General features: G+C 37.5%; 1 protein-coding gene across 1 annotated transcript; it reads left to right on the top strand.

Moving 5' to 3' along the window:
* Positions 1-824: 824 nt before the first annotated feature.
* LOC108675337 (ryanodine receptor) lies at positions 825-16,198 on the top strand (the record flags this gene model as incomplete). The annotated part of the gene is made up of 12 exons (XM_018163339.2): positions 825-1,035; positions 1,534-1,688; positions 6,437-6,561; positions 7,261-7,526; positions 8,225-8,408; positions 10,772-10,936; positions 11,638-11,784; positions 12,257-12,418; positions 12,831-12,967; positions 13,700-13,868; positions 14,812-14,937; positions 15,933-16,198. Coding segments are annotated over exons 1-12 (2,102 nt in total), but the record flags the coding sequence as incomplete, so codon positions are not given.
* Between the last annotated feature and the right edge of the window lie 262 nt (positions 16,199-16,460).

Raw genomic sequence — 16,460 nt, 5'->3', positions numbered from 1 at the left:
GACGAGCTGAAATTATTACCGCCGCTGCGTAGTTGTAAAATTATTGTATTTTTCTAGTTTAGACCCAACTATTGGGTCTAGTTCAAACCCAACACCATTTGTTAAAGCTAGTTATCGGTTAATCAACTAATTCTGAAACGACTAAATCAACGTAATTACCACAGCCACTGAACAGGTATGAGGTTAACATATTAATCGAGTTCAATGGAGACCAGACAACATTATTTGACAATTTGCGATTGTTTATTTTTATTACTCTAGGTACAATATAAAAAATACCGCTTCGTGTACGAATTTTATCGCAACTCTCCTGTGATTTGATATCTAAACTGTGATTCGTTTTCAATGTTCACTCAAATAATTTAATGGGTCAAATTTTTCAAATAGCGACACACTTCATGCACGTATCAATGATGCTCCTTTTCGCCAGGCCTAACTGGGTCTGTATGACTTAAACAAGAGCTAAACGTGCATCGCTATTTAGACTAGAACTCACTCATTTTTCAGAATGATAGTTAATCAACTTTTAAGTAAAATAAAAAAAGTAAATAAGCCAGTAAGTTTATTGTTGAACACTTTTCTCTCAGTGGTTAATCACTTGCCAGGTTTGATTTTTGACCCGTGATTAATTTTCTATACTTTTATAAATTTACTAAATTGAATGTTTATTTTATTTATTAATATTCACCTTAATATTCAATATTCTTCAATATTGAATATTAATTAATAATATATTAATTATTACTTGATATTCAATATTTATTAATATTAATAGTCAATAAATAATAAACGTCCCTCAATTTATTATTTATCATACCAGGACACATCGCACGAGATGGTGGTTGCCTGCTGCAAGTTCCTATGCTATTTCTGCCGCACGTCGCGCCAGAACCAGAAGGCCATGTTCGACCACCTTCCCTTCCTCCTGGAGAACAGCAACATTCTTCTCTCGCGACCCTCACTTCAAGGCACCACTCCCCTCGACGTCGCTTACTCGTCCCTCATGGACAACACTGAGCTCGCCCTTGCCCTCAGGTCAGTGGAAAGTGAAGGGAAAATACAAGGAAAAGGGAAGGTAAATGGAGTTATGTTATGGGGTTAAATTTAAATAATGAGTGAGGTATATTTTCTTTGCTTTTACTTTGAATAAAATTTTTAAAAATAAAACAAAGTAAAATTTTTATTTAACCTGAGGCACAAATTTTTATTTCAACCTTAGGTAAAATATTTTTATTTGCCTCAGGTAGGATATTTTCATTTTATCTGGGGGAAAATATTTTGATCTTACCTCAGATAAAATAGTTACCTTAGGTAAAATATTTTTGATTCTTCTAAATATGCATTCAATCAAAACCTCGTTCTCATATCTGTCAGCAAGTAAGACCACGGACTGGCGACCAAGACTTGAATCCTTTAACGCGGATATAACAATACATTTCTGTGGTTCTGGAAGTAATATTCATTCATTAATTAAAAAAAATTAGTTATTAATTAAAAAAATCAACGGGAATAATTCAGAAAATGCACCAACAGGGAGCACCACCTGGAAAAAATAGCGGTGTACTTGTCGCGCTGCGGCCTGCAGAGCAACAGCGAACTCGTCGAAAAGGGCTACCCCGACCTCGGCTGGGACCCTGTAGAGGGCGAGCGCTACCTCGACTTCCTGAGGTTCTGCGTCTGGGTGGGAGGTGAGTGTGGGGCGCAGGTTCTGCGTCTGGGTGGGAGGTGAGTGTGGGGCGCAGGTTCTGCGTCTGGGTGGGAGGTGAGTGTGGGGAGCAGGTCTGTGTCTGGGGCGCAGGTTCTGCGTCTGGGGCGCAGGTTCTGCGTCTGGGTGAAAGGTTATCAAGGAAATTAATACTACGTACCACGAAGTGTATTCATCATAATGTTATTGTTGTCAATTCAAATTAAAAATTTTGTTCACTGTTCGCTGTAATTAATGCTCTCTTAATTAATTAATTTTGTTAATTAATGCTCTCTACGTGGCTTCTGAGTCCGCAGTTGTTTTTTTTCACAATTTTTCACAAAAGTAATTTTATTTTATTATCATTAATAAACATTAGACTTCAATCTTCTTAGCGATTAAGAGGCAATAACACAGAATTAATTTTTTAATAAATTACTCCTGTATACTGATTAGACTAATGCTAAAATAAACTAGTAGCATTTTTCTTCCTCTGCATCTCAAAATTTGTTTTATTCTGTTAATGTGTACAAAATAAATAAAATGAAAATAAAATCCCCATTCAAAGAATTCAAACAGTCTCCAATTCAAATAAAATTTTTTTTTCGATTATATCGATAAAATTAATATTTTATTTATCCCTCAAATTCAATTAATTTCCTCCTGGAGCCCATAAGCTTTTTTCCGATGAACGATAAGCTCACCCCAATTAATTTCCGTGTGCATATCAATTCATCATTCCCCTTCTTTTACATTGCAATGATTATGAAGTATTTTTATGCCGTCTATCATTCGTGGTCAATCAATTAATAATCATTCCTGGACACAAATTAACCATTCGGGAGTCAATCATTTGTGAATCCTTCCAGCTCTTGAGTAAATTAATTCTAAATCATTTACAATGAATCACTCATTTGTAAATCATTCCCGTCCTTTAGTCAATTATTTATAAATAAATCCTGTCAATGAGTCGATAATATATGAATCATTTCTGGCCCCGAATCAAGCCGTGAATCATTGTGAATCATTACTTTCACGGCATTGTGAAGCATTTGCCCCGAATCAATTAGTGAATCATTGCTTTCACGCACCCCTGTTTAACTTCCATATGAGCGATTTTTATTTCTAAAAGGTTACTTCTTATGACATAAACTTGCACTTATTTCAGTCTCATCCACTCACTGCTAGACTAGTCTGCATCAGTAATTAATCAGTACTATTATTATTGCTGCACTTCTTAATTAATCAGTACTATTATTATTGTTACACTTCTATAGTGTGCATTTGTCTTCTGTAGCTAAACGAATTCATATACGACGATAGTTTCTTTTGACAGTTGTTATTATAATAAATAGTGACAATTTCTTTTAACAATTCTCATATTAGATAGTGACAATTTCAATTGTAACGCAAACTCAATAGACTAGCGCCTTTCATTTTTTTAGCGCATTCGAGCCTAAACTATAATTTATTTCCCAAAATGGTGCTGTATTTCTTATGGTCATTTCATGCTCAAATCTCCTCTTCACTCGTTACGATATTCTTCTTTGTTTCCTCTTCCTTCATTCGCTTCGCTTGTTCCTTCTCTTCAGTCTTAATCGCAGTTGCCTTTTGTCTTCGGTTCAATTATCTTCTGTTTGTCTTATTATCTCAGTTTATTTATTCTCCCGCCTTTCATTTCATTTGTGTTTCATTCTTCTCTTCTTCGGCCCTCCTATTTTTCCTTACATTCAGCCCTTCTGAGTTTCCATTTGATCCTCTTATTTCGTCCGCATTCTCCTCCACTCTGGCTCCTCCATTATTGCTCCCCTCACTTTTCAATTACTTTTCATTGAGTTTCCCCTCACTTTTCCTATATAACCTTCTCTTCACTTTTCCTATAACTTTCCCCTCAATTTACCCTCACAGACACCTCCCTTTCCTTTTACTTTCTTCTTATTTTTTCACTTACTTTCCTCGTACTTTCCCTCATTGTACCCTCACTTTCCGCTCATTTTCCCCTCGTTTACCCCTCACTTTTCCTCCAAATTTTCCCTCACTTTCCCTCGAACTGGTCCCTGCTTCTGCCCGCAGGTCTGAGCAGAGATCAAGAAGTGCAAGGTATCTTGCATTAGCCTTCGAAAACAACCACATATATCTCTATCTTTTGTCTTGCATTGCTTTAAAATTTAATGATGTTTCAAGCTCCTCAAATGTCTTGTTTACGTTTTCACGGATCGATGTGCCCCGGCCTTGACTTCGTTAACAATTTTATTGCGGTTAAAATATCTACCCTAATCTTACCCTATGCTGAAACCGTCGTCGTGTTAATTAATGTCGTTCGCCCCGTGCACGAAACTTGATCGCTTATATGCTTACATTTTCTCACCAAACGTTGAGGTGTGACCTGTTTTCCTTCAGGTCACGAAATTCTGGATGAAGCTTTTTGTAAATTTGTCAATATCTATCCATGATGTGCGATTTCAAGTTTGTATAGCATGAAACTGCGTTGGTGCAACTTTTAAAGCAGTCGTCGATTGTTCTTTGTATCCTTTCTATTGCTCAACTGTCTGCCACGCTCGCGAGACATTTTCTTCCAGCAGCACTATTTTTCACTTCCGTTTAATAATTTTTCTTGTGGCAGAACTGCTATTCTCTATTTAAATCTGTTATTTGCTAGACAAGCTACAGTTCATTCTTGCGATCTAATTTTCTTCCCGAAAAATTATCTTTTTCTCCTTGTGAACTCTCTTCCCCTGTCGCGGAGGATTTTTCCCTTTCTTTAAACTCTCTTTTCCTGTTATGGAATTCTCTTTCGCTCTTTCTCAAAACTATTTACACCTCGCACAGAACTTTCATCACCTATCAAAGAACTATCTACACCTCTCACTGACACAAAAATGCCTACACCTCTCACAGACACAGAAATATCTACACCTCTCACAGACATAGAAATGTCTACACCTCTCACAGACACAGAAATGTCTACACCTCTCGCTGAACTATCTACACCTCTCACAGAAATGTGTAATCCTCTAGTATAACGGCAATACCTCTTTCAGAAATTTCTGACTTTGCCGTCAGTCGTAGCTAATTTCTACAGATAATTTTAGTAGTTCTATGACAATTAATGCTTCATTTTTAGCCGACCTGAACACTATTGGCAGTTAACTGTGTGTTGTAGTCGCATATTATCCATTTCGTATGAACCCCATATGTCTATATCGCTCATTTCAATCATATTAAGAATTTATAGTAGATTACTTCGTTGCATGCATGAGATTAGCTTAACAAAATCAACAATTCCGTAATCACTGTGCATCGGCACGCTTTCAGCCTTCTTATCTCTATGTCCAGTATTTAGTCTGCATTTAATTGCATCTTTATACCAATGACCGTAGCATGTTTAGACTTGAATTCGTAGTAGTTAGTTGTTGTTAGCTCTCTATTTCTCGCTCGTCCTTGCGAAGCATAATACCTACTTTTGTCGATGAAATAGCAATCAAATTTCCCTTATACTTGTCCTGCTTCATTACCCGCCGCGTCTGTTCTGTGTCTGTGAACGCATTCAATTTTGTAACATTTTTTATACTGTTATCGATTTGGTGATTTAGATCGCCATTCGGCACCGGACAAAAATGGCCGCTATTTTCATTTATCGTTTAATCTGTACCGCATTTCATCAGATCCCCAATGCTAACACAAATAGGGGTGTACGTGGATCTTTAGTAATTAGGAACAGCATTGGTATTACCAGCGCCTACAAAAAATGCACCTTTTTCATGCCACTTAAAATCATCTATACACGCAGTTTTGCCACCACAATACAATCAAAACACGCATTATTCCTGCCACCACACAATTAACCCACGCAGCATACACAATAATACACAATTGCCGAAAGTAGTATCCACACAGCATACAATTATCACGCGAGGTATAATTGTTCAATTTTTCAATTTGGATCAATTTTTTTTCATCCGATTCTTCCTATATCCTCAATAGAATGAAATATTTTCACGCCATACAATGATATTTTATCTAACATCCAATAATTTCCCAAACAAACATCAAACCGTGTTAACATTACTTCGGCTGAAATAAAAGCGGAAATGTCAAAATGTAGCACTCCATTTCAATGAGCACCTCGCGCTGAAATGCGCTGTGTCGCTACACACGTCCCAGCTTTGTAAGAGATCTGAATACTGTTGATAAAGTCAGTACAATACATTTGATTTTGATTTCCTAAATTCTAAATGATACTTTCATAATTGTGACATACTATAATGGGGGAAGAGAGATACACCCATTACACAAAAGAGCTGTGGTCAAGTTCCAATATATGCGGAAAGAATATTTCATTTCCATGGCGGGACCAAAGCGATTCATCCTCTTAACAGAGAAGCTACGATTTCACTCTGGAGGCATTCAAGAGAAGACTATATACAGGTTCATGAGCGCAATCTTGTAGATAGTAAATGACTCTTGCTTTAATCTACACATGATTTATTTAAAAAGTTGATTACGCCGGTTCGGGATTTAGCCGAAATAAAGCAACTACTCTCATCATCGGACTCAAACAAAACCGATGTTAAACTCGTACACAATTAATGACGGCCGCTTCGTTGCAGGAGTTTTAATGAGTTTTGGAGTTGCTTAATGAGTCCTTTAGTGTCACAAAATTGATTCAACGGTAAATGCCTGATCAATTATGTTTACATAAACTTACGTCGACACTTTGTTCAGTTCCTTAAACGGGTTGTTCGTGTGCAGGCGAGAGCGTGGAGGAGAACGCGAACCTGGTGATCCGTCTGCTGATCAGGAAACCCGAGTGCCTTGGGCCCGCCCTGCGAGGCGAGGGAGAGGGCCTCCTGTGCGCCATCGTCGACGCCAACAAGGTGAGGGAGCTTCTTGAGAGCTGAATTATGCCCTCTGGATTTAAGCTGAATTACTCTCTCTGAATTTGAGCTGAAATTTCAACTGAATGACGAATTCTCTGAATTTTAACTGAACTTTGAACTGATTTACACGTACTGAATTCGAGCTGAATTGCTCGCTCTGAATTTGAGCAAAATTAGAGACTGTATTCACTATTCTCATTGCTTATAGCATTACGAGACCGAAGAAGAATATAGTCCCGTTTCTATATACTATGAAAAAGTTTATAGTCCATGCTGCATTCGAGTGCGACGTCATCTCTGTATTTTCTGTTATTCCTGCCGTTTAGATCTTTTTTCCAGATCTTGTACATTTAATCTCACAAGCTTGTGATGCTCAATAAATATTTTTTTCAGTTGTTTTTTTTTAGAAAAATTCCATACATTCTGTTATAAAACTTCCACACAAGAGCTCCGTTGGCACTAAATCCTAAATTACACTCAGAGGAATGAGTGGGACATGGCCGAATAGCGATGCACTTGTTGACCTTGTATACGTAATCCTAACCCATGTTGCTGTGGAAAGAGGGCGTTTTAGTGTTGAGCGTATGACAATAAAAACTATTGAACAATATGAACAGGATCAATATTGAACAGAAACTATATGTACAATGTAACCCATCCATTTCCCTCTCTGCTATACTTCAATAATCCGCACAGATGTCGGAAAGAATAGCCATGCAGCGCATGGGCGCGGAGGCGGAGGGTGTGATGGAGCACCCGATGCCAGCAGGCGAGGATGACGTGGACTACATCGACACAGGGGCCGCCATCCTCAGCTTCTACTGCACACTCGTCGACCTGATGGGGCGTTGTGCCCCCGAGGCGCAACTTATCGCCCAGGGCAAGAACGACAGCCTGCGCGCCCGCGCCATCCTGCGCTCGCTGGTGCCACTTGAAGACCTGCAGGGCGTGCTGTCGCTCAGGTGACGTGCATAGTTAATGCCTTTATTTACGAATAATTTTGTAACGAAGTTTTTTCCAACGAATCGTTCTTATAAGAAAAATCTTTACGCCCTGCGCTCGCTGGTACCACTTGAAGACCTGCAGGGCGTGCTGTCGCTCAGGTGACGTGCATATTTAGCGCCTTTATTTACGAATAATTTTCGTAATGAACTTTTATTAACGAATCATTCGTATAAGAAAAATCTTTACGCCCTGCGCTCGCTGGTATCACTTGAAGACCTGCAGGGCGTGCTGTCGCTCAGGTGACGTGCATATTTAGCGCCTTTATTTACGAATAATTGTTGTAACGAACTTTTTATTACCGAATCATTCTTATAAGAAAAATCTTTACGCCCTGCGCTCGCTAGTGCCACTTGAAGACCTGCAGGGCGTGCTGTCGCTCAGGTGACGTGCATATTTAGCGCCTTTATTTACGAATAATTCTTGTAACGAACTGTTTGCCAAAAAATATTCTTATAAAATGTGCATATCGAACGCCTTTATTTACAGATAATTTTTTTAACGAACTTTTTGCCAACAAATCATTCTTATGAAAAGATCGTTAAGCGTCAATAGATCTGATAACTAATGTCATTACTTGCTGATAATTACAATTACGGAAGCGTTTCCTAGCGAATGATTCTGAAAATTTTGGCACAAATGAAAAATATTTTCTCAGGTTTTCCCTCTCGAACTCGTCGGACGGCGGAAGCGACATGCCCTCGGGTCTCGTGCCCTCACACAAGCAGAGCGTCGTCCTCTTCCTGGAGCGCGTCTACGGCATGGAGGACAAGGAGCTCTTCTTCAAGCTCCTCGAGGAAGCTTTCCTCATGGACCTCAGGGCGGCGACGCTACTCGAAAAAGTTCGTTTGTCTTCAGCTATATTCAGATAACTTAGCATAAATCAATCTCATTCAGTAACCTTATTAATATTTCTGTTCTCATTTTTTTCACCCACTTAGTTATTCTTTGGCTGTTTGAAGCAGCTATTTAACTTTATTTTTATTTCATATTAAATATGGTCGTAAATATTTTCTTTGATGTATTGCATACGGATGGTAGAAGATCGAAATTCATAAGTAATCTTATTGGAACCGAATCAGTTCGTTTAAAATTATATTGTTTAGACTTTCTATCTATAGTTCAAACCCTTTATCAATCTCCTATTTCCCCACTGAAGTCGAGAGAAACATAAAAACATAAAAATAATAAATAAATAATAAAAACATTATTGATATTGTTATTTGTTAGATTTAATAATTATATGTAATAATAATAGATAAAAAACAATAATTTCTGACCAGTCTGGAGAAACATAATAACATACAAAGAATAAATAAATAATAAGAACATTATTGATATTATCATTTGTTACATATAGTATAAATAACAATAAAAGATAAAAATATGCAATAATTTTTTACCAGTCTGGAGAAACATGTTAGCATGCAAGAAATAAATAATAAAAACATTATTAATATAATCATTTGTTAGATATAGTAATAATAATTATAATAGATAAAAATAATATGCGTTTAAAAATTACATTTTAAGGACAGCACTTCTGAACAATCCAGTGTCTTCGATGTTACACATGTACAATGAATTTCTAATTTTATTTTCAAATATTGAAAAAAATTATATATCAACATTTTTTTAAGATATCAAAATTTTGTAAATTTTCAAAATTATTCATTCTGTCAATTGATTCATGCATTGTCTCTGACTTTGCAATTGTGCAAAATTTCAGATCAATTGGACAGGTCAAATTGTGTCATATATGGATTATAAGATATGTAGCAGACGAAATTATTTTGTACTTTTTTAATAATGAAAAAAGTGTTTTTTTTATAAAATTATTTATTCTGTCAATTGAATCATGCATTGTCTCCACCTTTATGCAAGTATGCCAAATTTCAGATCGATTGGGTCAGGTAGAAGTGTGTTAAATATCGATTACAAGATTTGTAGCAGACAGACAGACAAGAATGAAAGTTAAAGAGAAGTCTTCTAAGCTAGTTACTGTTAAAGTCTTGAACTGAACACAAGCAATTTCTGCTTGTGAAAACGATCAAACGATAGGAGACTTATATATATTATATCTTAGAATTTAAAAAAAGTTAATGAGCTTATTACTATAATCTTAAACTGAACACAATTAAACGACTTCTTCTAGTTAACGCGATCAAACGATAGGAGACTTAAATATATTATACCCTAGAATAAATAAAATATTACCGGGCATATTACTATAATCTTCAACTGAACACAAGCAATTTCTGCTTGTGAACACGATCAAACGTTAGGAAACTTAAATATATTATACCTTAGAATATAAAAAATTACTGAGCTTAATAATATAATCTTAAACTGAACACAAGCGATATCTTCTATTTCACGCGCTCAAACGATAGGAAACTTAAATATATTATTCTCTAGAATAAATTGAAAATTACCGGGTATATTACTATAGTCTTGAACTGAACACAAGCAATTTCTGCTTGTGAACACGATCAAACGATAGGAGACTTAAATATATTATACATTAGATGATTATAATAGAAAATAATATGCGTTTAAAAATTAATTTTTAAAGACAATACTTCTGAGCAATCCAATGTCTTGGATGTTACACATGTACAATGAATTTCTAATTTTATTTTCAAATATTAAAAAAAAATTATTTATCAACATTTTTTTAAGATATCAATATTTTGTAAATTTTCAAAATTATTTATTCTGTCAATTGATTCATGCATTGTCTCTGAACTTATGCAATTGTGCAAAATTTCAGATCAATTGGACAGGTCAAATGGTGTCATATATGGATTATAAGATTTGTAGCAGACGAAATTATTTTTTATTTTTTTTAATAATGAAAAAAAATTATAATTTATAAAATTATTTATTCTGTATATTGATTCATGCATTGTCTCCAACTTTACGCAAGTGTGCAAAATTTCAGATCGATTGGACAGGTAGAAGTGTGTTAAATATCGATTATAAGATTTGTAGCAGACAGACAGACAGACAGACAGACAGACAAACAAACAAGAAGTGAAGTTAAAGAGAAGTCTTGTAATAAGTAATAATTTTTGCCCAGTCTGGAGAAACATCTTAGCATGCAAGAAATGAATAAATAATAAAATCATTATTAATATAATCATTTGTTAGATATAGTAATAATAATTATAATAGATAAAAATAAAAAATAATTTTTGCCCAGGCTGATGGCACCGAGTCTGAGATGGCGTTGGCCCTGAACCGCTACATCGGCAACTCCATCCTGCCTGCTCTCATCAAGCGCTCGAGCTTCTACGCTGACGCGGAGAGTAACGCTCCTCTCTTGGACGCCACCCTGCACACCGTCTATAGGCTCTCCAAGTGCAAGGTCACGCTCGCTATCCGAGTCTTATTCTTAATGTGTTTTTTATTATTCATTGTATTTTTACAGCACTTAACGAGTTTGTACGTTACTATTTACATTACATGCATTAGTATGTACATTAGTATTAGCTATTAACTATTGGTACATCAGTTGGATCTTTTTTTTAATGTGTTATTAAAGTATAAGTTACGTCATGTAACAGCCTTGTGCCCTTCTTATTTTTCTTCTAAATTTTTTACGATGAGCTTGATTAGTCACAACGTTGCTTGATTCAGCAATAATTAATGGTCTGGGGCCATACAGTCAAATCTTAAATACACGAAGCGGCCAATTTCTCGTCTGTGATTGATTTATTTAGCTATGACAGCCGTTAGTGATTGGCTGAAAAGACGATTGGCTTTTAGATAGGGACTCGTAACTATTTTTTTGAAAATATGAGTCCCTGGTAAGTTGTTCTTAGGGTTTTAGTTTTATTTTGTGAGCTTCACCTCTAATGTTATTGTGACATTTTTTTAAACAAAAGTTAATAGACAAACTAAACATTTTAATTTGAATATACGTCATCCTCTGAATACTTGCCTTATACGGCATTTTGATCTTATATTTGGAGGCCTTATGCGGCATTTTGAATTTTTTTTTACCTGTGGCTTCATATTTTGACGAAGCTTGTCACTTTAAACTTCTCTGTCCTTATATGGCTTCAGATCCTGACGAAGGGTCAGCGGGAGATGGTGTCAGACTTCCTTGTGGCTCTGACCCGCGAGATGCAGCCCGCCATGTTGCTGCCGCTGCTGCGTAAGCTCACCATCGACGTGTCGAAGCTCTCAGAGTACACCACAGTCGCGCTCAGGGTTAGACCCATAATTTGATATCATATTTTATAATATTGTATGATAATAACGATAATATAATCTCTTGGTATAATAACAGTGTCATGCTTCATTAAACGAAGCATTTTCTACAACTGATGTTGCTGTGATAGACGGAAAGTATCACAGCATCACTCGAACTTCTTTCAATCTGACCAATTGTAACATTTCTCAAGGTTTATTTCTATTGCATCTTCTAACAACAAATACTTTGTTGCCCCCACGGACTTCTTCTTAGCGGTCCAAAATGTAACCCTATTGGAGTTTATTATTATTTATTGCAACCCTATATATACGGAGTTTCTTGCTCTTACAGCTGCTGACGCTGTACTATGAGAGATGCGGCAAATACTACGGTGCCTCAACGGACTTCTTCTTACCGGTTCAAAGTGTAATCCTATTTGAGCTTATTATTATTTATTGCAGCCCTAAAGATACGGAGTTTCTGTTACAGCTGCTGACGCTGCACTATGAGAGGTGCGGCAAATACTATGGTGCCTCAGCAGCGACGCCGGGTACCGCCACGGAGGAGGAGAAGCGTCTCACCATGATGCTCTTCACCAACATCTTCCAGTCGCTCTCCAAGATGGAGTATGACCCTGAGCTCTTCGGCAAGGTTTGTATGCCTCGTATTAACGTATTTTGAAACCGTTAACTCGTATCATAAACTGCTCTTTTGAACGAAACTGGCTCTGAATTTTCATTTTAGGGTTTGATATGCTCTATTTCATACTGTTTAATGTCTGCTGTATTCACTTGAAATAAGTTCATTTTTATGGTTAGAACCGTACATATTTATCCGTGTAGAATTTCGCTCTTTATTGATATTGCTAAGCGCTGACTTAATACTCGTAGTTCACTAAGCACAGCAGATGGTGAAGATTAATCTATCTATGCCTTATTTAGTCTGTAATTGTTCAGTAGATTCGATGGCTGGCCCTACTGGCATCATCGTGCAGCTGACCTGAACACGTTTCCCTGCGTTCGCCGTTTGTTTTATTTTATTTAATTTTGTGATGTTCACGCAGGCGTTGCCGTGTTTGTCTGCCATCGGTTGTGCTCTGCCGCCCGACTACTCCCTCACCACCGGCTACGAGGACGAGCTCTACAACACGTCCTCTACCGCAGAGGGTCCCTACAACCCCCTGCCCATCGACATCTCAAAGTGGGTCAACCCCCAACGTAAAGTTGAACCCTCTACCGCAATAAGACATATCTAAGTGTGTCACCCGCCTCCGTAATGTTGAACCCTTTACCGCAATAAGACATGTCTAAGTGTGTCACTCGCCTCCGTAACGTTGAACCCTCTACCGCAATAAGACATGTCTAAGTGGGTCACCCGCCTCCGTAATACTCAACCCTCCAACCCTCCACATCAACCAAAATCTTTGTTGTTCCAATTAATGATGAAATTGTGACTCCAGTCAGTCAGACTTCAGCAATCCACCTTCAGGTGTCTTCTCGGTGTCAACTTGAGTAATTAATAACTTGAATTAAACTTCAGAACTAATTAAGCTTTGTTTGGTCAGTTTTTAATGAGCTCACAACATTGAGCTGATACGAGATCAATTAAATTGTGGAGCTACAGAAAAAATGAGAAAAAATTACATTCCAAAGTTCATATGCAATTGCCCCTCAGTGTGGAGCTGACCTGGACCAATAATTGTAATTCCACGAATAAATATTACGAAGAGCTATATTATAAACGGTTAATATATAAACATGGAGCTGGACCTGGACCGATAATTTGCAATTCCATTAATAAGTATTACGAAGAGCTAAATTATAAGCGGTTAATATATAAATATGGAGCTGGACCTGACCAATAATTGCAATTCCATAAATAAATATTGCGATGAGCTATATTATAAACAATTTCTATACAAATATCCCCCAGCGTGGAGCTGGACCAGGACATCACAGACCTGGTGCACAAGTTCAGCGAGCACTACCACGACGCGTGGGCCGCGCGTAAGCAGGAGAACGGCTGGACCTACGCGGAGACACGCAACGACGAGGAGAGGAAACACCCCAGGCTCAAGCCCTACGGCATGCTCTCTGATTACGTGCGTTCAGTGATCAATTACGATTAATGCTTTTGAATGATCATATTATTAATTTTTGTATAAATAACCTTAGGTATGAAGCGCGCGAATACGTGCGTTGTTTAATTAGAAACCCAGACTGAAGCCCTATACGGCATGCTCTCTGATTACGTGCTCTGATTACGTGCGATTGCAAATTTTGTCAAAAGCACGTGGAGTTGCATTAAATGAATGATTTAAGGTATCCAATTCTCTGATTAGGTGCATTGAGCGATCCATTACGATAAATGCTTGCAAAGGATCATCTTATTGAGAGTTTTAACAACTGATAAAATTTATCCAGCGCTACGGCCTTCTCCCAGATTACGTGCGTTCAGCGATCAATACGATTAGTGTATTTAAAGTATAATCTTATTAAAGGTTTTAAATAAATAATCCAAGCTATCACACCCACAATAACGTGCGTTGATCAATCAGCACGCCTAACGGCATGCCTTCCGATTATGTACGTTCAGTCATACTTGTGACTAATGCTTTTAAAGGATCATTTTACTAAGGATTTTCAATAAATGATCTCGGATATCTTGTTCTCTGATAGCCATCCATCACTGCGTTATTGAGCCACCCAATGCGCTCAACACTTTTAAATTGATTTTCTTAATGATATTGTTATCTAAGTAAACTATATCATATGTTTCCAGGACTAAGGCGTGTTGTCTGATTATGAGTCAAATGCTGAAATACGCCATTGTTTATTATTTTTTTTTTTTTTGTATAGCCGGAAATAACCCTATTTTCAACAGCTTATCCTTGTTTATTTTCTTCAAACATATTTTTTACTGGTTACAAATTTTACTGTTTCATTTAATATTTTTGACCTATTTAATCGTACTAGATTTTGTCAAAGCATATTTTTCACGGCATATTTGTCAGGACCTGTACCATGCCACTATCCCTCCCTCAGGAGTGTGAGCGCTACAGGGAGCCGGTGAGCCAGGCTCTTAAGGCGCTCCTCGCCCTCAAGTGGTGCATCGAGTACGAGAGCAGCGACGGCGGCGCCGGCAGGGACATGATACACTCCAGTGACTCGGTGGGTGAATCTTGCCTGTCATTTCTCATGAGTCATTCAAGAAAATTATGTACATTATTATTCACAACATTTTATATATATTATGATTTATAATATTTTATATACGTTTCATATACATTAACATGTATTAGATACATTAGACATATAGATACACTCCAGCGACTCCGCGGGTGCCTCCTGGGGGCCATCTNGTATATTACGCAGATTTGGCCTACCGGGCAATTGACTTCCAAAAGAGGCTGGTAAATAGAAGCAAAACACCCTACGTGGCCGACTTGCTCCTGATTCACCCCTAAGCCGAATATAGTTCCTCTAAAACGACCTTAATCGGCACGAAAATTTTGACAGGGGGGCACTTATTTTGAGCTCAATTACGCTCTCTGAATTTGTGCTGAATTACGCGCTCCGAATTTGAGCTGAATTACGTGCTCTGAATTTGAGCTGAATCATTCACTCTGAATTTGAGCTGCAATACGCGCTCTAAATTTGTGCTGAAATTTAGGCTGAATTACGCGCTCTAAATTTGAGCTGAATTAGCGACTATATTCACTATGCTCATTGCCCGAAGATGACTATAGTCCAGTTACCACTATGAAAAAGTTTATAATTCATGCTGCATTCCAGTGCGACGTCATCTCTGTATTTTCTGTTATTCCTGCCGTGTAGATCTTTTTTCCAGATCTTGTACATTTAAAATCACAAGCTTGTGATGCTTGATAAATATTTTTTCTTGTTTTATTTTTAATTCCAGAAATTTTGTTCTAAAACTTTCACACAAAAACTTTGTTGGCACTAAATCCTAAATTACACTCAGAGCAATGAGTGGGACATGACAGAATAGCGATGCACTTTTTGACTTTTTGACCTTGTATACGTAATCTTATACGACAATAAAAAAAATTGGACAATATGAACAGGAGCAATATGGGACAAAAATATTTGGACAATATTACCCATCCATTTTCCTCTCTGCTATACTTCAATCATCCGCACAGATGTCGGAAAGAATAGCCATGCAGCGCATGGGCGCGGAGGCGGAGGGTGTGATGGAGCACCCGATGCCAGCAGGCGAGGATGACGTGGACTACATCGACACAGGGGCCGCCATCCTAGGCTTCTACTGCACACTCGTCGACCTGATGGGGCGTTGCGCCCCCGAGGCGCAACTTATCGCCCAGGGCAAGAACGACAGCCTGCGCGCCCGCGCCATCCTGCGCTCGCTGGTGCCACTTGAAGACCTGCAGGGCGTGCTGTCGCTCAGGTGACGTGCATATTTAATGCATTTATTTATGAATAATTCTTGCAAGGAACTTTTTGCAAAAAAATATTCTTATAAAATGTGCATATCGAACGCCTTTATTTACGAATAATTCTAGTAACGAACTTTTTGCCAAAAAAATATTCTTATTAAATATGCATATCAAACGCCTTTATTTACGAATAATTCTAGTAACGAACTTTTTGCCAAAAAAATATTCTCATAAAATGTGCATATCGAACGCCTTTATTTACGGATACTTTTT

This window comes from Hyalella azteca, unplaced genomic scaffold (genome assembly GCF_000764305.2).
Source record: "Hyalella azteca isolate HAZT.00-mixed unplaced genomic scaffold, Hazt_2.0.2 contig15669, whole genome shotgun sequence".
Classification (NCBI taxonomy): domain Eukaryota; kingdom Metazoa; phylum Arthropoda; class Malacostraca; order Amphipoda; family Hyalellidae; genus Hyalella; species Hyalella azteca.
This window is presented reverse-complemented; position numbering and strand designations above follow the sequence as displayed.